This window comes from Argiope bruennichi, chromosome 5 (genome assembly GCF_947563725.1).
Source record: "Argiope bruennichi chromosome 5, qqArgBrue1.1, whole genome shotgun sequence".
Lineage (NCBI taxonomy): Eukaryota > Metazoa > Arthropoda > Arachnida > Araneae > Araneidae > Argiope > Argiope bruennichi.
In genome coordinates this window covers 83,292,338-83,319,219 of record NC_079155.1, presented here as the reverse complement: position 1 = coordinate 83,319,219, position 26,882 = coordinate 83,292,338, and the positions used below count along the sequence as shown (strand labels likewise).

At 28.6% G+C, this 26,882-nt stretch overlaps 2 protein-coding genes across 4 annotated transcripts in view; one reads left to right on the top strand and one right to left on the bottom strand.

Annotated features, from left to right (window-relative positions):
- Positions 1–18,479, top strand: part of LOC129968748 (synaptotagmin 1-like) — a 35,047-nt gene extending 16,568 nt beyond the window's left edge. The window contains exons 5-10 of one of the 2 annotated variants that reach the window (XM_056082958.1): positions 134–301; positions 1,196–1,369; positions 9,695–9,803; positions 11,123–11,256; positions 12,927–13,126; positions 15,867–18,479. In XM_056082958.1, the coding sequence (XP_055938933.1) occupies positions 134–301; positions 1,196–1,369; positions 9,695–9,803; positions 11,123–11,256; positions 12,927–13,118 (777 nt within the window). In that variant the 3' untranslated portion in view covers positions 13,119–13,126; positions 15,867–18,479. Of the gene's footprint in view, positions 1–133; positions 302–1,195; positions 1,370–9,685; positions 9,804–11,122; positions 11,257–12,926; positions 13,127–15,866 lie in introns of both variants that reach the window. The other variant, XM_056082957.1, reaches the window with a different exon arrangement.
- Positions 18,480–21,543: 3,064 nt separating this feature from the next.
- LOC129968759 (diacylglycerol kinase zeta-like) overlaps positions 21,544–26,882 on the bottom strand; it is a 121,939-nt gene continuing 116,600 nt past the window's right edge. For both annotated transcript variants that reach the window (XM_056082984.1, XM_056082985.1), the window contains one exon: positions 21,544–21,888. In XM_056082984.1, coding sequence (XP_055938959.1) covers positions 21,863–21,888 — 26 coding nt within the window. In that variant the 3' untranslated portion in view covers positions 21,544–21,862. The remainder of the gene's footprint in view (positions 21,889–26,882) is intronic.

The window sequence follows — 26,882 nt, the reverse complement described above, 5'->3', positions numbered from 1 at the left end:
TTTAATCTCATCCAGTTTATAGCTATTTTTACGCAAAATAAAAAATCCTGGATAGTAACTTTATGCACATTCTTGATATTACATTTATTTTTTCATTTGGATAATAGTTTTGATATGTCTTGGTCTCTTTTAGTTGGCGGTAACGGTCATTCAAGCTGAAGATCTTCCCGGGTTGGACATGTCTGGAACATCAGACCCTTATGTCAAGGTTTATCTTCTTCCCGACAAGAAGAAGAAGCACGAAACTAAAGTGCACAGGAAAACCCTCAACCCAGTCTTCAATGAAACATTTAACTTCAAGGTCAGTTTTTGATCATGTCGCACTTACTTTATATCTATCTGTACGAATTAATACGAGCATATGATATTTGATTAATGAATGACGATAGTTATATTTCACTTGATATTACCAAACGTACCGATGTTTATTCACTAACTAATTACAGTGAATTTTAGTGCCAATCGAGTTTCATCTCTATTATTAAGAAAGTGTGTGTGTGTGCGTGTGCAGTTTGTAAGCTTGATAGACTTAGACATTTGCATATATTTTAGCTCATTGTTTTTTTCATCATTAGTTCCCAATTTTTAAAATATTGCTAAAATAATGGCATCTTTTTTTCTGTGATAGTATTTTTCCATAACTTATACATGATTTATTACAGACTGAATAAGAATATTAAATTTTAAATATCATTCTAAGACATTTGAAAGCAACTCTAACTTCGCAATGATATTAAATCACTGTAATTTCTGCCTTTTAAAAATTTTGTATAATTAGGTAACTGAGAAATAAAGTTATTTACTTGCGATCTCATTTTTAAGTTAAAGGTGAAGATTTTTCCGTAAAGATATTTTTAACTAATGAATTTTACTAAAGAATTAATCTTTTAAAATCATTTTTTTTCGTCCAGTCCTTTCCTTTATTTGCATAGATTTACACAATTTTTGTTAAAAAATATCGTTTTATTGGAAAATCTGTTTCTCGAAGAATTATCAGTGTTTTCAAGAATCCTATCGTTTCTATGATGATTTCAAGTAAAGTAAGTTATTTCAAGTAAAAATATATGTCTGCATACACCTTTACTTGAAATAGCTTTCTGTGTCTTTCTAGGAATGAAATACAAATAAAAATTAAATAAATAATGCATCGGAATTGATCTTGAAAACTGAAAGAATTTATATTTGCATTTTTCAGGTACCTTTTGCCGAGATCACCTCCAAAACACTGGTCTTTGCCATATTCGACTTCGATCGTTTCTCTAAACACGACCAGATCGGGGAGGTGAAAATCCCGCTTAACACCGTGGATCTGGCACAAACAATTGAAGAATGGAAAGATCTAACAAGTGTGGAAGGAGAGCAAGGACAGGTAAAAAAGTCATTGTCTAATGATTTGAATGAATCCTACGAACAGGCTTCTTTTTTCACAGGATGGATGATATACTATCTGTTTCTCATTTGATAGCATGAAAGTCTGAAAAATTCTTATTTTTTGTCTTGAATTAAAATAAATTTAATTGCAGGTCACTTATACGCGAGAAAAAGTGTTTACGGCTAATTATATGTATGGTAACAGAAATGATCTGTTTTTATACTATAGGAATGAAGGTCATCTTTTCTGTGATATTCATTTGCAAATAATTGATACTAATGAAGTATGTTGCAGAATTGAAACATGAATTTAATATAGTGAAATGCGAAAAAAAGAACAGTAACTAAACAAGCAATAATGGAAATATATTATTTTGCTAAAGTTAAATAATTAGTATTTATATAGTATTAAAATTCCTTAAATCAATTAACTGTTAAATAATACTTTTCAATTATTTCATAAAAAAACATTTTGTATAATGTTTTTTTTAATGTAACTAATATATAAAACAGAAAAAAAAAGAATATAAACTAATTGTAAAAGACTAACTGTCAAAATGTAATAAAATATTTATTAACATTATATTTAAAAGTAATTTTCTGACTATTCAAAAATTACATTAAAGTTTCCTATTAAAATACAGCTAAAAATAAAACGCACATTATTAATAGAAATGCAAAATAAACGATATTGCCTGTATTTTTATTTTGCAGAATTCTCTTTCTTATATTATGAATATAAAAAAGAAATTATAATATGAATATCAAAAAAAGTAAGCATTACAGCATTTATGCATTAATGCATTTATCGCCTATAGAAAATTATTTTATTAAAATACATTCCAGAAATATATTAAATCGCGGCTTCACAATTTACGTCGCACTTTATTTTTGGAATAAATTAATTACTCAGTACAGTGTCTAATAAATTCTAGTAGTTTCACTTTAGTGATTGGAAGATTGAGAAGATGTAATTAATAGTAATATTTTAATAATTTAAATTATTTCTAATGGTTAGAATTTTATTTCGTGCATATTAAATATATGACTTAATTTTTTTGTATGAATGAGATATTTGATGTCTTTATTGTCTTTGTGCTGAAATTTCATAATCATACTTTCTGCAAATGTTTCAGATTTTGAAAATAGATAACTCTAGTTTTTTTTTATATATGGAAGTAGACATTTGGCGAGATAATCTGAGTATAGACTTAGTAGCAGTAGTTCTTTGTTATGAATTGTAGACATTCATTGTAGGCAGGGTTTCTCTTGTAGGCAGGTATTATTACCATAACTCTCACCAAGTAGTCAAAGAAATTCTGAACTCCTATCCTATTCGAGTAGGCTTTTAGTTCTTGCTTGCTTTTCTTTCCGTAGCTACACGATTCATTTTCCGTCGTTTATTTCTACAAGTCCTTTTTTGTTTTATTAATCTGTTCTTATTATTTCTGCTTCTGATTAGCAGCTGTATCTTTACTTTTACGCATGCGCAGATACCTAAGCCACTTTTTTAGTTCCCATTTTTAGCTTTATGATTTCATCCTCCTCCTCATACAAACAATCAACAATGCTTTCATTTCTTATGATTTTATGAATTGATTTGTTTAATTTCTCTTCCTCAAAAATTTCCAAAACCTGCTGTTTTTGCCATTTCGTCACAACTTCAATTGGACGTTATACATGTTCTGACCCCGTCATGGTGTTCTTCGATGTGTTTGTAAGTATACATCCGTAAATGGCTGGATATGTGTGTTGTTGTTTGGTGAAACATTTGTTGTCTGTGGTTGTGCATTTGTTACGTTTTTTGTGCTGAATAAACATCGTTGCTTGCTTCGCTCGCGTCTCTCACTTTCGTTTTCATACTTTCTTTATTTTTTGGAAACCTTTGTTTTGCACTTTTTTTTTAATTCGCTGTTTTGCTTTTTCCGTGTGTTTAGTGAACGAAATAAGAACTATTGCTTGAAATGTGTAACTTAACTTCTCCATCGAAACGTTTTAAAGTAGCAGTCGCGTGTGTTGTAGGTATATGGTAATCGATTTTAGTGTAGTGCGTTTTTTTAAGTGTATTTTTGTATGTAGATACAGAGGAACAATCTACATCTAGATATTCTTCAACAATAAAAATAATGATATATATACCAATCTAACAATCTAGCAAAAAAAAAAAATTATCCACACCCCTTTTTTGTTTTGATTTAAATGTTATAACTCATGCAGCTACTGGTATTTATGTTGAGAAATAAAAAAAAATATTTTATTTAAAATTTAATTAATTTATTGCCTTAAAGCTTATGGAATTCCAAAATTTGATAAAAAAAAAACAAAATATCCCTCAGAATTAATCTAGAGTAGAAATTCTTCATTTTGCAGTTCATTACAAACAAAATAAATAGGAAGATTACATTTTGCTTCCTTTTTTAAAGCATCAATGAAGATAAAATGTTACCATTTCCTACCAGGTAATCATGGCGTAAAAGTAAATCAGGAATCACACTCTTCAACTCACGAATAAAACATTTTATTTACTTTTGCTATATAAACAGCGATGTCTTTTGTTAAAACTCTGGGGTGTTTTTCGGATGTTTTCTTTTAAATTCATATCCAAAATTGAGGGATAAAAGTTAATCGTGAATGTAAAGGATTGGGGAGAGGATAGAAGTTGCCCTCATCATCTGATGATAGCTCATAATTATGAAGTATGTCCTAAAAATGGCCTTCGAATTGATTCATTATAGAATTTTATTGTAAAATCTAAATATTCATTGCGGCAATATACCAAAATATATTTTATTCTATTTGGCACTTCTGAAGATATCATATTTCTACTTTTCTAAATAAGGTAAATTCAGTGATTCAATAATTATCTACCTGCTTCTCGTATTTATTTGTTAAAAATTTGTTAGGAATTGCAGTTTTATATAAATTCAAAATGATTAATATGCATATAAGGGCTATAACAATTTTTCAATTGAGAAAGAATCCAAACATTTTTGATTACTTTGAATTTTATTTTTTTAATTTACTCAAATAAGAAATTTTACAAAATTATGTTACATATATAAGCCCACTGAACTCGGACGGCTTTTCTCAGACGCCATTCAAAACGGTGCATCATTTTGACATTTTATTTATTTATATATATCGGACAATAAACAAGACCTTATATTAGTTGAATCGGATTATTTTACATCGAATTATTTTTCCTAGTGGCAAAGGTTAAGTTTGCTTTCAAAATCCCTTCATGATCAATTTGATTGGAAAGTTCTAAGTAAGGCAAAGACAAGAAGGGACGATTTTCGCTCGCATATTGGATGGCAAAAGACAGATGGAATGCTTTATTACATCTAATTCGTTGAATCGAATATCTTCAGAGTCAATTCATAATGACTTCTGAACCACCAGTATACCCTCCAATAGTCAAAACTAGTAAGGAAATAAATGAAATTTGGGAAAGATGTATTTGTGTATTTTTAAAGTCATTCTGTACCGTATTCTGAATTTATAAATGAACTACAAAATTAGTTTACGGTGCATTCATGGAAGGAAGGGATCTTGAGAAAGCTAGGAATTACTGTGAAGCTTTCACATCAGAATAAAGTGCTAATTTTGTAATATTCAAAAAATACTATATCTTTTTTTCGAAAACAATGTATTCAGAATTGAAAAGATCCTCAAAGCAGATTAAACAAATTTTCAGATAACAATAAGTAAAAATAGTTTGGTTGTCATATATTAGATAATATTTAGACATGATAAAAAAGTTACTAAACAAAATGCGATTGATTTAAAGAACATTCAAGATAAAGAAGAAAATTTGCATCAAAACAGAATGTCGAGAATGAATTTAGCAAAGCAACATTTCTATCAATATAATAGGAAAAAATAATCATTAAAAAGTGCTTTTAAAGAACTCTTGTTTTATTCGGACATAGAATAGTGTAATTTATTTACTATTTTCTTGTATAGGAAGAATCGGTTGTGTATTTATCAAAAAATTTAATTGAAATTTAAAAAAATTACCCATTAAGAAAGTTTTGTACCATTTATGGTACAAAAGGGTACCCATGAAGAGGGTATCCTTTTAGGGTACTTAAGGTACTCATTAAGAGAGTTTTGTAAGTTAAGAACGTTCAGAAACAATAGTTTAGTTTGAGTTGGCGAAACATCGCAACTCCTTTCAGAATCATCATACCCTTCAGATGGATGGAGGGCAATGAGATCGGGGGTTTGGGACGGAACACTGAAAATAGACTTTAAATCTTTATGGACTATGCCCTGCGTTGCAAATTCTAGAGCTACAGAATTCTATTTTTAGATTTTAATTTTGCTTTCAGTTTTTCTGATATCACTTCTTGCGAAAGACCACGTTTTGAAAGTTTTAGGTTTAGAGAACGTTGGGATTTTAGTTTTGGTTTCCGTTTTTTGGTTTCATGAGTTTCTGGAGCATTGTTTGTGGATGGTTCTTTGTCAGAATCAGATTATTTTACAGGGGTTGTTTCTGTGTTAAAATCTGAATACAACTTTTACATGTACAGTTTTTACAGAATGATTTTTTAATAGTGGATGCATAACTTATCCCTGGGGAAGGTGTTGAACAAGGGTTTTTCTTTTTGCCTCCTGATATGGAATTTGTTCCTTTGTTTTCAAAGTTATGATTTTTTTTCTTCTTTTTTTTTCCAATTTCCAACTTGGGCATGATCTTGAAAAGGAAGTGTGTTCACCATCACAGTTGGTGCACTTTTCAGGTGCGGTACACTGCTGGTTATCATGCCCTTTCTCTGCACAAGGGGCGCAGGTTGGTGTCCCGCGGGAGGAAATTTTAGAATGCCCAAAGCGTTGGCATTGGCAGCATCTAAGAGGATTTGGGATAAATGGTCGGACAGCTAGATTCATGTAACCAGCTTTAACCTTTTCTGGCAATGTTGGTGTTTGAAAAGTGAGAACAAGGTGCTTTGTGGCAAGGAGTTGCCCTTCACACCGAATTGAGATGCAGTATCGTGTATTACTCCTTCAGCTTTCAATTCTTTTTTAATTTCTTCACTGGAAGTGTGGAATAACTCCCCACAAGGTATCACACCTTTCGACATATTTAGAGATGCGTGAGCGGTAATGAATACAGGATAGTTAAAGCTTTCAACTTAAGAATCTGATGTGCTTCTTGTCGGGAGTTTACTTCAATCAACAAGTATCCAGAACGAAGTTTGCGAATAGAAGAAACTTCACCAAGTGTACCAACGATGACCTTTTCAACAAGGAAAGGTGAAACCGTGTGGAATGTTTCTTTGCATTCTGATATACTTTTGATAGTTAAAAAAATGATCTAAATACTTTTCTAACATTTTCTTTACATTCTTTTGTTCCCAACTGAAGGGAGAATTGTTTTTAGGCCCCATACGATATGAGCAGGGTTTCGAGCCCGATGGCACTGTTTACAACAGAGTCCAATAAGGGAAGACAGCCTCCGGCTATGGACATTCCCAACCTCGGCGCTTACCTTGGTGCTAATCGGAACCTATACGCTGGAGGTCACCCCCGGGGACAGTAACCACCCTTAACACCTAACCCGAGGAGTGACCCCTTCGCTTGATCCCCTTGAGCAGCTCAGTCAAGTATCTGGGATACCGGCGGATTGATACACTGGAGACCGAAATGTACCACCCCTCTAATGGGTAGCCACGCACAGCCAACATTGGGGTTTTTAGCTGTCCATGTGAAGCAAGAGGCAAATTGAGCGGCAACAGCTTCTCATGGAGAACTCCCTCGCTTGCCGTCGATGGAAGGAAGAAAATAGCTGAAAGCAGCAGATTGAGGGGAAGGAAATCTTCAAAGCAGACCAGATCACTAGGGTACCTCAGGTCGTGAAGTCTGTCATACCTAAAGCAGATGTGTTCCTGAGGGGTCCTTTCTGTTGAAAAGAGGGCATTCAAAATTCAGATTCGATTTTCTTCCTTATACTACGAAATACAAAATGCAGTATACTGTGATATTACTGCACGCGGTAATTGGGGGAGGGGGGGGGAGGAAAGTATTCCCTTTTTAGGACTTTGCCGTGACCTTCAAGGGTTAGTCACTCAGCTCGCCACCATATGCGATGAACATAGTGCTATGTAGTAGTCTAAATATACAAAAAAGTGGAACAGGGGAAATTTCCGCTGCTTACCTTCTCTATTGAAATTAACTATAAATTACTACTTTTTATTTGTTAAAAAATTATTCTTGCTTTTATTCCGACACTTTTAAGTTATGTTTGGAAATTTCTGTGGTTAATAAACATAGCATTTCAATTTTAGTTTCTGATGTGCTACTGATAGTCTACTACTTTAGCAGCACTTTATTATATTTTGTTTCATTCAAAAAATGAAAGGCAGACGAAATCTTCATTCATTCAGTAATTATTTTTTCTGAATTTGGAAGAATCCGAAAATAATGATATTGCTAATGATGCTAAATATGAGGATTATATTTCTCTCTTTTACGGGAATTTATGAATGAAGCGAACTTAACCAGATGCCACCCGTTGTGTTATTGATTTATCGATCTTCGTAAATGTAGGTCGCTTACCCCATTATTTAGTCTTAATGTCAAATGTACGGGTGATGAATTATTCAACGTGTTGTGCTTTATTAATTTCAGAAAATGAATGGTTTCCGTTTCGCTATACTTTTTTTATATGAAACTTATCTACTTATTTTAATGAGTTTCGAATTTCAAAGTGCTTTTTCAAAAATTTCAAGGTTTAATAGTTTTTATAAATTAAAAATCAATATTTAATTTAAAACTTTTTCAAACGCAATTTAAAATTACATTTACATTGTTAAGTAGTGCAAAAATTTATAATTTTTACAACTTAATGTTCCCTTTTCATAATGATAGCTGAAATTAATATTTGAATTTATTTGATTAATTTAACTTAACTTATATTATTAAATATCCATAGGACCTTGATACGGTCCTATAGATATTTTATCTTAAAAGTAACTGTTTATAGATATCGTCGTTTTAAAATGCATCTGTAATTTATCTTCAAAATAACTAAATGAATATACTTTTTTTTCTCTTTTTGGTATAAATAATACAATAAAATAATAGCGAACAGCTTATTGTTTTATCTTTTAGAGTATTTTTCTCATAAATGGCAAAATTATGTCTATCGTATTACTAATTCTTTTTATTTAATTAAGGATAAATAAAATTACTTAGTTAAAAATTCCTTCAAAACATTTTTTGCAAAAATGTATTAATAAAATTATTCAATATTGTTAGATTATTTTGATAATGAAACTATTTATTAATTTAAGAACTTGATAAAAATATCAAATTATGTCAATAGGTAATAAAACATTGCCACTGAAGTTCTGTTAAGTCAGACTGTGGGAGAAATTCATGGAAAGAAATTTGGCACATCTTAATCCAGAATAATAAGCTCAAATTTTCGATGGAATGTATACTTTAAATCTTTAAAAATGCAGCTCATCATAATTTAAGAAGAATAGCAAATTATACCTGATATTTTTTTTCTTTTAATATCCCATCACATATTTAATACACTACCTTCTTACACATATTGAAACGTAAGGTTAATAAATTAACATTGTATTTTCAGACAAAGATATTTCATTTTTTAAAAATTACAAAAATGATCTTATGATTTATTTCTACACATAAATTTCGGATTATAATATATTTTTGGGTTTTAATTTAATTAAAAATCGATACCGAGTTATAGATTTTTTTAAAAAAAAATTCACTCGATTTAAAATAATTAACTTGTAATTAATTATTTTAAATCGAGTTATTAATTACTTAACTTGTAAGTAATTAATAACTGAAAATAAAGGAAAATTTTCATTTTATTATGGTAATTCTCGGTGTTTGGTAGAAACATTTTGTACATTTTCATATTTCTTTAATTATGAGTTTTACATGTAACAAAATAGAAAAGTGGATTTCAACAAAATCAAATGATAATTGTAAAGTAAGTATAAATTATTTAAGTAGGATAATTTCCGTTTGAAGAGTTGAAAAATTAATTCTAAATAATAAATTCAATAAAACTTTTCTGTCATTTGAATAAAAGTAAAAATAGAATAAAAAGCGAGATAAGTATAAAACGTTTTGTTTGCTTAAAATTAAAATAATGTAGCAATCAAATCTTGTGCAGCAGTTTCCGAGACCGTTTATCCCTCATAAAAAAGATTGTTCCTCTGTTCATTAGACAGTTTTGAGCTTCCTGGATTTTTATTCTTTCTTTTTTTTTTTTTTACTAGCATAGACATAGAACACAATATAATTAACAAATCTTTTCAACTCTCAGGAAAACAAGTTGGGAGACATTTGCTTCTCTCTGCGATACGTACCGACAGCCGGAAAGCTTACTGTAGTCATTCTAGAAGCTAAGAACTTGAAAAAAATGGATGTCGGTGGTTTATCTGGTAAGTAGCTTTCTGTGCAAAAATCAATTGGAAATTTAATAACGACTTCAATGTAGAACGTATTGAAAACTTTATGTTCATACTTTTATTTATTTTTAAAGTTTTAGCAGAAAAAAAATTTAGCATTCTTAAATAAGAGTAAGTTTTATTATTAATATAATCTAAAGATTTAAGGATCACTTCAATGTATGTATTAAATTGCTTTTTTTCACGGAAAAATTCTTTGGAACACGTGAATGATATATTGAGATTGAAATTATTTCTCTTGAATTGCATGAAACTCCAAAATACATTCTGTAGTATTTAATTTTTTAAATAAAAATGACAGCCTGAATATATGTTTTAAGCGAAATACTATTTATGGATTCTTAAATAAGAATAATATGACATATCTTGAGCAATATATATTTAGTATGCTATCTTTTATCATTCGTAACACATAATTAAAATAAAAGCGTTCTGGAACACCAAAACAATGTTCAAAAGTATTAGAATCAAGTTAATAGGAAAAACATATATATATATATATATATATATATATATATATATATATATATATATATATATATATTAATTATGACTTTAATAACTTTTTATCATGACATCCTAATTTGAAAATAAAAAGTACTTGAAATGTTCTGTCTCTATGAACATTAAAGTATATTATCATTAATTTATGTGAGGATTTGTTAGAATTATAGTTTTTAGTGAACAAAAGCATGCTCTTCCCTACTATCCATTCGCAATGTATTTAATACATTTATCAGAATTTTGTTCCCTTGAGAATTATACATCTCATCATCCAAAATAATTTCAAAAGAAAGTATTCAACATTTTACTAGAAATAATTCAATAATCGTCTATTAGCAAAAATTTTGAAAATAAATTTTAGATGATAAAGATATGAGGATGGGTAAAAGTTTTTTAGATAATATGATTGTCTGCATTCTGTCATCAGAATAATTCTGGAATTCTCACTAAAACAGGAAATTCTATTCATCTTATAGAGTGCGCTAATAAAAATTATGGAGCACATGAAATTCCGATAGAAATTACCTAACCCTTGCTCAAATCTTTATCGCTGTATTTTCTTAGTTTGCAAATAAAATAAAACAGTTTTCGAAAAATCTTTAATTTAGTTTTTTTTTCCTTACTTTATTTTCATTATCTGCAAAACAAACAAAAAAAAATATCCTTGTTAAATCTCTCCCCCTGAATTCGCAGAATTAATTATTTTCAACATAATTATGATTCGCTTCGGTTTGGAAATGTTCTACAACATTTCACTATGTTTGTTCATTTCTCTTTTATTTTCTTAGATCCTTATGTTAAAATCGCCATTATGATGAATGGCAAGCGAATTAAAAAGAAGAAAACGAGTATCAAGAAGTGCACGTTGAACCCTTATTACAATGAATCCTTTACGTTTGAGATCCCCTTCGAACAGATACAGGTAAGTAATTCAGTTTTGCATTTTACTTGCAGGAAGCCAGACTCTTATTAATCCCATTAAACTTTCATAAAAATATTTTAGAATCAAAATATTTAAGATATTATTATTAAGTAGCTAAACTTTCCCGATTAATAATTCCCTTAAATATTCATAAAGAATATTTTCGAATCAAAATATTTAAGAAGTTATCATTAAGCTAAGTAGCTAAACTTTCCTGATTATTAATAAATTGATTTCATTTCCTATTTAACCTATTTTAAATGAAAGTAAGCATCTAAACGTTTCCTTAAAGATTAAACGCTTTAAAGAAAGTCGAAAGTTTTTTCTTCTATACCGATCCCTTAAACTTTCAGTTTGAGTATATATTAGCTACAACCAAGCTAATTATTTTCTTTTCATAAATTTCAAATTTATTTTATAACCTTACATATTTTGTGAATTAAAAGAAACTAAGTTTAGTTATATATCATTTGAAGGCCGGAAATCACTTTTTTAATTTAATTTTATTTTTTTATCGTTGCAAAAAAGTGTTCTAAATATACATACTAATTGCATAATTATACCAGTTATCTGTAATGCACTATTTAAGCAGATTAGATATAATTATTAACTTCAAGAAATATGAAGGATTTTTTTGTTGCAAAAATTAAAAGAAGGAAATGATTTGCCAGATTTCAATAAAAAAAAATATGAAGCATCACTTCTGAATAATTCTTTTCAAAAGTAGTCATACTTAGAAATTTCTAATACATTTCTACCATTAATTAAAAAGTATTCATTACACAAGAATCAAATTTTATCTATGCAAAATCAATCAAATAACGAAATATAAACAGTGTCAAATATACAAATCAAAATTTGAACTCACCTGAAAAGGTTGTTCTGGGAATTCTACTTCAATATTTCATTAGAATTTAAAAATATTTTTCATTTTGTGTTCCGATATGGCTTTTAAACTGCAACTAATATCGACAGAGTTCTTAAAATTGAAAATAGATTATTACTAACTGACAAAATATTCCATGTTTTTAAATTCTTCCCAATCAATGAATTTCATAAATCGTCTGCAGAAAATACTCAGTATATTTAGTGAAATTACATAGCAAGATTCAAAGATAATATTTCTTATAATATCGTTTGTTAAAAACTTAATACAGTTCAATGATTATAATTTATTAATTAATATTGTAGTAGTAGGTTATCTATTAAATTTCATTTATAATTTAATAATAAGATAATCTCTAATTTTTAAACAAAAAAAATAATATTTCGGTAATAATTCCTTATAATAATAATTCGGTAATAATTATAATTTATTAATTAATATTTTAGTAATAGGTTATCTATTAAATTTCATGTATAACTTAATAATATAATAATCTTCAATTTTTAAACAAAAAAAATATTTCGGTAATAATTCCTTCCAAAAATAAAATTACAGAATTTTTCATAAGCCATTGGCAACCGATTCTTAAGTTATGCTTTATTTCAATTGATCTAACTAAATAATTTAGCTTATAAATAGCAGTTTTTTTTTAAACGAAAGTGTTATTTTCGGAATAATTTGAAATTTAAATTAAAAACTGACAGTAATTTTTCTGATTCTTATTCGTTTTCGTAAATGGCGAAACTCTTTTTGACTGTTAATGTAATTTGCTTTTTTCTTACAGAAAGTGCAGCTGGTGATAACGGTGGTCGATTATGACCGTATTGGAACGTCGGATCCTATTGGGAAAGTGGTGTTAGGATGCAATGCAAGCGGCACTGAGCTCCGTCATTGGATGGACATGCTTGCATCTCCTCGACGACCAATTGCACAATGGCATTCGCTCAAAGACCCTGAAGAAGGGCAAGATAACTAAGGAGATGGGTAAGTAATCATTTTTACATTTTCGCAATCTACACCCACTCCCACCCCACCCTCTATTCGCCTATGGATCTATAACATCACCGTTAAAAAGTTGTGTTATGAAAATGAAAGAAGTTAAATTAATAGTTGGTTTTCATTAAAGTTCTAAAATATGCCCTAAATATTTAAAGACTATTTCAATTTGAAGTGAATTAATAAATCCAAGCAAAACCAGACTAAATCAGAATCATTAAACTCAAATCTGTCAAACATTTAGACAAGATTAGGGTCTATAAATATGATCTGTTTTCTTTTTCTAATTTGTAAATTTATTATTTAAAAAACCCATAAAGTTTCATAATTCAACGATATTAAATTAAAGGGATAAATCTCTAAAAGAATAATATCAAATACTGATGCAAGAATTTAAAATAAACCTCATAAATTGTGCTTCTTACAAATGTAACATATTTTAGCTTATTTTTTTATAAGAAAGAGAAATATGAAAAATATTTAATATTTCATTAAAAGTTTTCAATTTCTCAGTATTTTAGAGAAATTGTTTTATTTACGTACATTTCATATTAGAATGATAAACAATTCATTAGATTATATTAGTTTACATGAATCAATTAAAAAGATACATCCCGCATTGTTTAAAGAAAATTTGTTCGTTGAAAAAAATCGATCAATTTCGTATACTCTTTTTTTATTAAAATTATTTTCGAAGATTCTGAAATTTAGATTTTCAAAACCAAGAAATTTGTTCTTCAGTAATATATTAATAATATATATATATTAACATTTAATATTCAAATATATTAACATTTAATATTCAAATATATTAACATTTAATATTCAAATATATTAACATATAATAATCAATTTAAAAATATTAGCCGAAATAAAATAATTTTTCTATTTTTAAAAACAGCTTCACAACATGCAAATTCGGTTATTTTTATTTATTATAAATAAATCACTGACTGAAATTTTCCATTATAACATGATTCAGAACTCTTGTTTTATTAATATTCTAATCTTTCATTTATATCACAAGATTTTCTTACAAGTATAATTTAAATAAAATATACATAAACTGTATTTCTGATATTCATTTATTCAGCATGGTTTACTTCAAAAGCACAATAAAATATAATAAAAAAAATTAAAAGATTTATCTAAACCTTTTAATATAAATCAATACTATTTGAAGAGTAGATACTGCAGTTTCTGATTATTTTTAAGGGCTTAAAAATATGTCTTAAAGAAATATTTTTTATAAAAAAGAATTAAAATAACCCTTTAGTAACTCCAATCTTCTTATTCCCTTGAATATGAAGACAAATTAAATAACTTCCGAGTGAAAGAAAAGAAAGAGAATTTCCAATTTAAATAATTCAAACAATTATAGAAGACATGTAAGCAAATTGTATTAAAATGTAAGCAGTTTCTCAAAAATATCTCAATTCTAAACAAATATTTAACAATATTTATTATTTCTTGAATTATTTACGAAAAAATATCAGTCTCAGCATTCAAAAAAACCTTTCTGTGCATTAATTTGGTCCAAAATTTATATAAATGATGCTCAAATTGCTGAACTTGTTCTGTAATACTAAAAGTAGATAGAAATATTCCTTTGCAGAAATTTTAAATCCTCAAATATTATTATGTCATTAATAATATTGTATTATTACGGCTTCTAAGGACGCCTTTTGCCCTCTGGCAAAAAGCATCTATGGAAGCCATAATAATCTTGGTTCTTATTTTTTTATCCATCACCCATGGCTAACAAATAAAGTAGAATTTATTTCAGAAGCTTTCAAATGCTTGATCCCAGATCTTGCATCGCCATACATCAATTCTTTGCATATTGGCACTAGTTCTTATCCAACTTGTTTTATTATGTCTATGCAAGTGCTTATGATAAAAAATAAAATCAGCATCTAGATATAAGATACAAACTGTCCAAAAAGATTTAAAGAACTTTGGCAGAATGTTTGGTTTTTTTCCTAGTTTCAATATATAAAAGTAGATTGTCTTCTTTGATGACTTTCAAGAAAGATAATTCCAAGATCTTGCACTACCACAGCGATCAATTCATCAATAAAATGCAGGAGTAAAACTTTTTTCGATAATGTAAATTATCTACAAAGTTAGAGAAAAAAATGCACTGTATTCTCCATCTCATGTTTTTCGTCCATGTTATGTGTCTGTTTACATAATAATTTCTTTTAAAGCATTTCTTTTAAGCAAACATTTTATTTAAATCTAATAGAATTTATGAAACGTTTCAATAAAATATATGAATTTAATATAAGTAATAAAAATAATACTTTATTTGCAGATATTTTGCACAGAACTGAAGTAAAAAGTAATAAATAAAGATACAGATTTCCAAAGATCTTTTTAATATAACCAAAAGATGCACCAGGAACTGAGTCGTTGTTAGCTAGAAAATAAAAAATGCTCTTTAGATTATAAAAACTAAAAAATAAAAACATGAGAACAAATATATTTGATTCAATTTAATCAGTCCATACATCCATATATATCCTTTAATGAGACGATTTTGTATAGAAAATGAATGCACTTAAAAAATATTCCATTTTTCAAAATATTACAAAATTTTTTAGATTTTTTTTTTTTGAAGCTGTTATTATATCAATGTATTTGTAAGTATTATTTTTGTTTGATTCTTGGTGCCATTTTCGCACTCAAATAATAATTTTTATTCCTTTTTTTTTTCTCTTTGCAGAAACTTCGAAGGGGATACAATATTATTTAATCCAAGCACAACTTTCAGAACATCAAATTTTCGGATTGCCTGTGAAAAAAAAATATTAAAGATGAACTAACTCTTGTATGTCCAAAAAAAAAAATACCTAGAAATATATTAAAGAAATATAAATATATAGGGTTGAACGTAGAGTTTGTAAATAGCTAATAGCTATATACATGCTTTCACATTGACACTTGTCTTCGAAGATGCTGTATATGTAATATATATATCATGACAATAATGTACTTATTAGTTGAAACTGTTCATTTTCATCAATCGTTTTTTATGTTTGACATTTGCTGTAGTTGAAATGCAAAATCAAAGTGTTTGTTTAAAACTGCGGAATATTAATGTTCACTAAATTTTAACGATGTTGCATATCACATGTGTACCTTTCAAGTTGGATTTTTATTCCTAATATTTAGATTTGTGGTAAAATGATAAATAGTGTTAAATGTTGAAAAAATAAACAAATCTGACTTCGGTTTTGGCGCTGTGTTGGCCACAGCCACTTGTGAAAGTCAGATTCTTCTGTGTTCTTCGGTGATGAACGGTGTCGGATTTAGTGTTGGAAAAAGCCAAAAGGCACATTGTTATACAACTGAATAATAATAATAATAATAATAATTAACTGTTGTTGATGTCCGCTGAATATGTATATCCATTCCCTGACTGATTTTTGATTACGGATTTTCAGAATGAGATTTTTAAGTTTTTTCCCACTTACACTTGGGCTCGTTTCCTCATTTTTAAAACTGAATGTGGAAAAACGGTGGTAAAAAAATTGATAAAAAAATTACAGAGAAAAATAACGACTTGTATAAATTTTCTAATGACCCATCGGAAAAAAAAAAAGAGGATGGCGATTTTTTTGATAATCAACTAATATTTCTACTATAAAAGGATCAGAAATGAAAATTTGAAAAAAAATGCTCATCCAAAAAAGATAATAAGGGAGAATTATCTATCGTCTATTTTTCAATGCAAACCTGATCTCAAATAATCATTTCGAAATATTCTCGAAATGATCATGTGATCAAATTCAACGATTTTCATAGGCTTCTCATAGAAGGTTATATTTTTAATTTAACCTCTAATAGCTTGTAGATAAAAGAAAAACAAAAAAAAATTAGCTATGAACATCGTGTAACGAATGCAGGTTCAAACTGTGTCCAAGACTCATAAACACTTAAATCCGGCACTGGTAAAACGGTTGAGATTTATATTTCCAGATAACTAAGTGACGGCAGTTTGAATGACATTTGTTATCACAGCACTAATATTTATGTTGAATTTACAGAGAAGCGTGTTGTTTTTGATCACTTAGGTACTTAAATGGATTTTTTTTGGTGTACAGCCGTTTATCGGCTTTCAAATGCACTCTATTATTGTCTCTAGTGATGAGCTCCTATACAAATAACAATTGGTCACGTGTCGTGGATATAAAAAATTTTGCGCAAGCGCAGTTATTGAACTGATTAGAAGCAAACGCTTTACTCTCTTATTTCAAAAGTCACCATTTTTTTAAAAACTCTCGAACAACGAACGTGAGACCAATTCCTTTTGTCGAAATCTTTCGACTATTTCTTCTTCTATATCAAATATATATTACTATATAAATAATTCTTAGACTTATTGAAGTAAAAGTACAATTTATTAGTGTCAAAAGAGAAGGGCTGCACTTTTGTAGACAAAATGCTAAGGCTTATACAAGGGGCATAATGCCAGCATTTGAAGAGTCTATATAGTGCGTTCGGAATCTTTAAAATTTCATTAAAAACTGGATTACAGAAAAATTCCGGACAAGATAGAAATGCGAGCATTAAACTAAATTAATTCATTGAAACACACAAGAAAATCAAAATTTAGATTTTAAAAAAATTTAGAGTGAAAAGAAAATAAAACTAAATGCAAAATTTTGTTGTCTAGCTCGCTGGAAAAAAATTTAGTGCTGCAATGCTTACAAATTTAGTGCTGTGTCGAAGTTGCCCTTATTTCCAGCCCTAGCTCTGCGAAATCTCTGTCTGGATTTGTTGCAGCCCTTACACCATTCAATTTTTCTTCTTCTGATATATATATATGAAAAATATACTATATTAGTAGGAATATTTCGAAATGCAAATTCGAGAATTGATAGTTTTTTGAACTAATCGGGCGAATTAGAAATACGAGAGCAAAATAATCTGCATCGTGAAAACTGCGCACGTCAAGTTTCTCTCTTTAACTCTCTATAAAAATCATTCTGAATACTCTATCAAATTCTCGTAGCATGTGTAATATAAATAATGATAATAATAATAACTCAGTTGCTTTTCCAGTGTCTTTTTCATTGTCTCTATCGCGCATGGGCAGTGTGACAGAAAAAATGCATTTTGTTTTGGGCTTCAGTAAGAATGGGATTGTAAAAGCTGAATATGTCTATTCTACAAACTGTGATTATATTATAGTACTACTTTTTCTCATGTTTTAACCACAGCCCATTGAATGGTCAATGATTGAAACAATTATTGTGTGAATATTAATATGGAACTCTCTTGTTAATATTTTCAGTTGATACTCACAAATAAAGTAACAACCAGAATCAATAGATTTACCTGTGTTGCGTCTTATTTCACTTGACAGTCGTTTTTCTTCTACATTTCCATACACATTACACAATTTTTTTTTAAGAATGTGTTTGCAATAATAATAAAAACAGAAAAGTTCGCTGAATTTTCTTTTCCTTATTCAGAATTCTTTTTTTAATTCGAAATATATATAACTTTTTTGTGCAAAATATGTTTAATTTGTAATAAGAATAGTAAAGAAATTTCCTTTATCATAGTTAAAATTATATAGATTATTTAATTTTAGAAAACTTTTTGCAAATTGGAAAAATTTTAGTAAGAAAAACAAAGATAAAAATTTAGTTCTTAAAGAATTTTAATGGTCAAATATTAAAGAATGATTATCTTAAATTAAACAACGTTGATCTAAAACATGAAAGGAATTAATGTATGCGATACAATAGTCTCATCATGAAGAGATCTTTCACTAGCGTTCCGGCCCAATCAGCCGAACAAATTCTGTTTGGGCGGACCATTTCTGTTTCAAATGAGGGGTGCAGGATGTAAAATGAGGCCAATGACAGGATGTATACAAAATTATATTTTATGACCTTGTGTTGTGAAACAAATTTCTTTCTTCTGTATAATGTATGGTGAAGACCAAAATAAGATTTGGAAAGCAAACTTGAACCACAATGATGTTTTTAAAGATTTTATTTGACTTGTTTCACATTTATAAACATAAAATGATGTAATCAAATTTTCATTCGAAGCCCCATGTATTAAACTTTAGAAAATTTTAGAAAACTTTAGAAAAAAAATATTTACCCATTCTGAATGAGAAAACAATTTTAAAATTTTGTTATCAGTTAATCCATTGTCTCCATTAAGTTTTTATTCCATGTGATTGGAAACATCTGTCGGTTCAATCCATTAGTTTCCAGAAATCAATTGATTTCAAAGTTCTGTGTATATCTAATACTGAATTATAAATTATAGTTTAAAAATAGTTAAAATAAAAAAAATTAAGTTGGTTTTAAAAACTGTTTTTACAAATTTTTCTTATACTTTATTTATTTCTACATTAACGGAAATAATAAAGAAATTTTTAGAACTCAATGGCATTCATTGAGGTAATACATCATATATTTGCAAGAGCTCCTCAATTTCCGTTTGATGTGGTATGAAAGTTTAAAGAGTAAAATATGCCTGGTTCCGGTGTCCTCATCATCAAATTTAGAGTTAAATTTTGAAACTCGATTATTAACAATATTCTGTACCTTCAAAAACGGGACAATGCAGTTATAGGACCGGAAGCACTTAAAACTGGCTTTGAGTCAACTATTACAAATCATATTTAAGTAAGGCTAGCTTGCTAAGCAAAATTGAACTAAATCAATTCTTTTGAATTACCCGATAGTAATATCGCAATAAATAATTTTGAAAAATGAAAAACACAGTATGATTTCTGTAAAGCTTTGGAAAACCAGCTATATTTCAAAAATCACATGCTGCGTTATATAACTGTGTCAAATTAACAATTTAACCCTTAAAAGGGTCATTTTTTTTCTAGTCATATTATGTTAAAATCTTTTTAGGCTTGGAATTAGAATAAGAAATGGGATTCATTTAGCTTATTAGATCAATTTAATTTGATTAATTAATTAATTTGGTTAATTAATAATTAAATAATAAATCAAGACACATCATTTTGTCTGAGATAAAGTACTGAAGCATCTAAGTTTCGGACTTACTAAAAAAATTTGTCAGAACTTATGCCAACCTACATAATTTCATACAAAGATTGATAAATGTGGTGGGAAGCATACTTCCCACGACCCTAGAAATAGTTATCAAATCTAGCAGTTAATTTGAGAAGTTCATATAATTAAGTGTATTTTTATATTTTAAGAGCAATTTTATTTATTTTTACCTAAAAATATATTATAAATGGAACAATCAACAGATTTCATTACATTTAATGATTATATATATATATATATATATATATATATATATATATATATATATATATATATATATATATATATATATATATATATATATATATATATATATATATATACTCAATGCGCCCTTGAATTAGTGCACCAAACTTAAAAGGAGGTAAAATACATACAAAGAAGCATTTTTTTATATAGCATTGTGGAGTTGGAAACGAAAAAGTGTTTGGGGTAAAAACAAAAATGCCGAGGAAATGAAAAGAAAGCTCTTTACCTTCATAATATTATAATAAGTGCACAAATGTGTCACCGCCATTATCGATACAGATCTGGTGGCGTTTTACAAGTGATTGACGTGATCTATCGAAGATTCCTGGTATTTTCTGAACAACTGCAGCGGAAACTGAGAGTTTTGAAACGAGGTCTTCATCAGTGTCAACTGCATTTATGCCGCCTTGCTAGTACTTACTTACAATTACTAGTTTCGCCAACACTTTTTATTTCCGACCGCATATTACCATACAAAAATGCAAATTTATGTGTATTTAACCTACCCTTAAAGTTTGGTATATGAATTTAAAGACACTCTATATATACATTTGGTTTTGAGTTTAATTGAATCTAATTATATTAACATTCATCTTTGAGGAAACCCAAGTTCATTTTATAATTAATCTTTTACTATTCAATCGTGGACAAATAAAGAGGATTCTCTTGAGGATGGAACTTGGTTTAGCTTCAACTCCATACTAGATAGATGACGTTTGACTCTTTGAATTCAGCATACAAGAGGTCAACACAAAATGTTTCCAACTAGATATCTTCCATCAGGAATCCGAGACTCTTCCCACAAAACTGACGAACAGCATTTTTTTAAACAATGGAATCTAATGCAAAACATTTTATGCGAAATTTTCTACCAATACTTTCAATAGTAAAAATTAATAAAATCATGTTTGGAAAAATATGTTCTCAAATCTGATGTATTTCATCGCTGTGTGAATGACTAGGTATGCCTAAATAGTTTGCCTCTCGGAAAACACTTAAAGTATCATTTTGTGTCGTTGTGAAATAATTTATATACAAATAAAATAAAGATATTAAAGTCATTTTATTTTCACATTTTCCATGAATTTCAAAATTACAAAGACAATAAATATAGCTTGAAGATTTTGTTCGAAATTGAATAGGTTTTCTTTCTAATACTTAGAAAAGCAATTTATCATCAGAAAATACTTTTTCTTTTGTAATATACACAATTTATGCAACTGTGTCGATTACTGAAGTTATTTGCAACTATAAAAACACCTTGTTTTCAAACATCTCATGCCTGTAGTTGTTGGAGTATACAATTTTCAGACTTTCTGATACATCTACGTTTCTGAAAAAGTATGAATGATTACAAGCTCAGGATACGGCTAAATGAAAATCTTTTGAGGACATTTAATGCACCATCCCTGCATCATAGGAGAACGGCATTGGTGACGCCTGAAACGATATTTAAATATTTATTGAGTGAGAATTTAAGACCATAAAATCAAGAAAAAAAAATTTCTGCGTTCAAATGACGAATAATCTTGTTTTATAGTAGCATTAATTTATTCATAAAAATATTGTAAACTATTAAAACAATGATTATCATATTTAATTTTCGAAGATATTTTTTTTGTTTAAATGTAAGAGTTTTGGTATTTTAAGATGATTAATATTTTAAGTTTCCTAAAGGCTATATTTAAAGTATAAATTTTAAGGTTTATTCAGATAATTCAATTAAAATGCTGGATGAATCAACTGATTTGCGGAAGATGATTTGTAGAAATAGGAATAATAAATCTTCCGTTTAAAAGAAAGCAGTTCCTTCTTTAATAAATAAAATGGAAAGACGCTTTATATTTGTCATCAAGCCGAGAGAATTTCAAGCGTTATGCATGTAAATAGACATATGTTTCCAAAATTTCATCATTCTTAAAAATTAGCAAATAAGGAAATTATGATTATGAAAGATTTACATTAAGTAATAAGAAAACTATGATTAAGCGTGGCATATTCACATTGACTATAAGGAAATTATGGTTATGAATGGTAGATTCACATTAACTAATATGGAAATTATGATTATGAATAATAGATTCATATCATCAATATAAAAAATTGATAGTTTTACTCTCAGCTTCATTTTTCAGTCATTGAAAAAGAGAGATCCTCTTACTTGCATTCGAAAAAATTCACTTATCAGAATTAAATAAGTTATTCATTCATAAAACTTTCAGACCTTATATACGATACATCATAAGAACGAAATTTAATTATTTTTTTTATGCATATATGATTTTTACACTTGATTCATGATTCTGATACAAAAGTGTTCACTCTAATCCTGGTCCAATTGGTATCTAATGTAGGATAGAGCTTTGTATCTTTGATCACTTCTGTCTATGCTGGTAATGAAGGACAAAATTTGAAAATTTTTGCGTTTAAAATACAAATTTTACCCTAATTCTTAAATTAATGCCAGGTTTACACTCGGCCAGTTATAAGACGGCAAGTAGGCAGCGCATGCGTAGAAAGGATGAAAAGTGCTGTTCGGTAGATGACAAGTAATTGTCCCAACGGGACAACTACAAGCCGCTGTATTGTATTTTTTCTTACTGCACATGCGTTTGCAGAGTTTGGCCTAAAAAAATTTATCACTTATCGCAGATTAATTCCGATATTTTTTGCCCTTTGTTCTTTCAGATGATTAATTGCGTGTGTATTTTGTCTTATTTTCCACTTCTTTTCTATAGTTTTCGTAACCTTTTGACCTTTTTTTTATTTTACCAGGTTTCTTTGTGTAAATATCCATTATCCATATTAAACTAATATAGAATTATTATCCATATTAAACTAATATAGAATTATTATTCATATTAAACTAATATAGAATTATTATCCATATTAAACTAATATAGAATTATTATCCATTATTTTAAGAAACTAATATATTTCTGTGAAAAGAAAAATTCAGGGAAGCCGAAACGGCAATTTATAGCCATGGAATGATTGAATCTGTCTTATGAAATTGTGGAAAGCACAATCAATTCCTTTCTACGCATGCGCTGCCTACTTAAAAACCATATACCGAATTTCAGCCGTCTATCTCATAGGGTTTTTGAGTTATCTTTGTCACAGACAGACCGATTAGTATTTTTTTTAATTTTAAATTTAGAACTAATTTTAAAATTAAAATTTAATTTTTTAAAATTATTTGTCGAACTCAGTGAGGTCTAAAACGTGGAGACCATCAAAGTCTCGAGTTCGGACTTTTTGATGATTACTATACTTTCTCTATACTACGTTTACGAGAAAGGAAAAAAACGAGGAAAAGAGGAAAAGGTGGGGTTTGAAATAGGTTTTTTTTTTCTTTTTGGGAAAGTCACTTTGGGAGGAAAGATTTAATCTTCATACACACATGAAGCATCAAAAAATATGTTTTTGTACTTCTTTTCAATGTGAGGTTTAATCGCGTGCGTATAAAGCCACGCATTCATTATGTCAAGGCAATTTCAATTGCGATTGAATAGCAAAATAATGTATTTTCCAATTGGAATACATTATCATTTTACGTTCTTTGTACTGGTAATGATGAGAATTACTAGCACGAAATCTTTCGATAAATAATAACGACTTCAACAAAATAATCGAAATAACACGGAATAATCGAATTACCATTAAACAAAAATGGTTTACTTTCATTATTGAGTAAGTGAAACATACAAAAACTACTTATAAAGCACAATTATTCTTGTTTCTAGAAGGATAAGATAATAATAATATATATAAGTTTTTGCTTTGCACTTTTGTTTGGTAAGGCTAACATGTTATTGATTTTCAATTCTTTAGTATTGATTATTAAAACTAAAATTCTCTATCTTATATATTTTTCATTTTAATTAGAATTCCTGAGGAAAACTTCTGAATTCTCTGATATTTCAGAAAACTGAATTTTGGTACTCTTTCTTTTAGTGTTTTTTTTATGACGAAATTACAAAAAAAAGGAAAAAAAAGTGGAAACAAATCATCAAGCATTATACTTATGTACGGTTCGTTTCAGTATTCTGAGACGACCACTTTTCGACGATTCTATCTTATTAAGAGGAGAGAAACCATTTCTGAAATTCTTCGTCATTCTTTGACCTTGATTTCCACCCTATTAGATACTTTTTTGTTCAAATTTTTTTCCACATGTATGTGAATATCGTGTCATTAATGACCGTATTGTTTTAATTCAGTCCATGAATAATCCACGTTAACCTTATTGTTAAATGTAAACTTCGCCTCCTTTCACTTCTATTTTGGCGAATTAAACCCATCCTAACGCATGCGGAAAAGGGCGGAGGGTTTTAGAATCCGTTGTCAAACAATATATCATATATAATACCGTTAGAAATGAAACATATATGCTATCGTCTAACTCTGGAAAAACTTTTTATCGCAAAGCAAAGTAACATAAATATGGAAAAGTGAAACTAAGAAGTGAATGGAGTAATTCAGATTACAGGGTGTCACACGCTAATCAGGGTTCAAATGTTAATTTCTAGACTTTTAGACAAAAGCATATACATTCAGATGGAAAATGCTTTTAACGAAGAAATATGATTTATAAATCCTACCCCATCCACATTATTGATACGGTTCTAATGTCGTCTATTGTTTGACAACGGATTCTAAAACCCTCCGAGCTTTTGCTCACGCTTTAGGATGGGTTTAATTCTCCAAAATAGGTGTGAAAGGAGGCGATGTTTGCATTTAACAATAAGATGAATTTGGATTATTCGTGGACTGAATTAAAATAAATTAATACGGCCAGAAACAATAAGATACTCGCATACACGTGAAAAAAAATTGAACGAAAAAGTTTCTAATAGGGAGAAAATCAAGCTGAAAAAATACCGAAAGTGCGCTTAGCCTTCCGCGTCTCACACCTCAATGCGATAGAGACGTCGAAAAGTGGTCGTCTCAACATACTGAAACGAACAGTAAAATAGTAATATTCAAAGGATAACAAGAGAAATCATTTTGGGTTACGTAATGTGTAATTCAAAGTTGAATAACTCGGTTATTTCTCCCCGCAGAAGTGTGGAATTTTTTTCCTTAAAATTTTAGAGCGACAAGACTGTTTTACAAAAAATTATTAATAGTAGCAGGGGAGGGGCTATATAAAAATTTTGATTTCGTAATTTTTTTCAGCAGTAAATTTATTGATTCAAGCAACCTAAATAATAATCTTTTATTTTATTTAAAGCATTTCTCCATTCCGGAGTATATGTCTATAGTAAATGAGTCGCCATTAGAGTAAGCAATCAGTATTTTCTAAATATCAATTATGATCAAAATTGTGCATTGTATTAATCGTGTTGTTTTGCTTTAGTTTAGTTTTATTAACGTCCCATTTTAAAGCAACATCTAACATCCGAATGTGAGACTCGTCATTTAGAATGGCGGAAGGAGATGGAGTTGTTGGCATGGCCACTATTCTGTCCCTAAACTTCCGCACCGCACTAGCTGGATGACATTGCCTCCGGCGGATTCGACCGGGGCCTCCAAGAAAACAATAAAATCATTTTAGTTTAGGATGGGATGTATTTTCATTACGGCGGCTAGGACTTATACAGGGTTCTACGGAGGAATCGGAACTCAGATTTTGAACCCTCCGCTCTCGAAATCCTTTCCATTCATACTACGTCATTCCAAAATTGGCTCTCTTAGATTGAAAATACTTCAGAATTAAAAAGAAATTTAAAATCTTCCCATACGTAATTTTTTTATCAATTATTATTAATTTCTTTGCCAATGAAGTTTCCCTTTAATAACACACAGACACACACACACATAGAGAGAGAGAGATACATTAAGTACATAGAACATTTTAACATTTTTAATGTTTCCCGAAAATATATTTCTCTATTATTTATATAATTTATTTAATTAAGACGAAAATGTTTAAGAAATGTGAAGAAACTTAGTACTGTATAAAGTTTTTTTTTTATGCTTTAAAATATACGGATGAAACAACAATTCATTCATTTAGAAATTTTTATCAGACAAATCATGGATTATTAATATTCTTTTAATCAGAAAACTTATAAATTACCTAAAACTAAACACAATTTTAATAATTATTTACAATCTATTGATAACTCCTTTCTATAAAGATTAGTATTATATTTAATATTATAAAAAGCTAAAAGCATTGGTCTACACGAAAATAAGAAGAATGTTTAAAATTTTATAATTAATAAACTTTTATTCTAGATAAATGTTCTTACCATTTGATTTCATTTAGGTAATTAAATATTACATAATTGACTCATATTTATGACGTCATAATCAGAAATATTTCTGTCCTATGAAATATATCTTTCCTAAAATTTTAATTGCATTATTGTATACAAGATTATTGTGTAGACTGTAAGGAAAAGAAAGAAAAGCAGAAAAATATA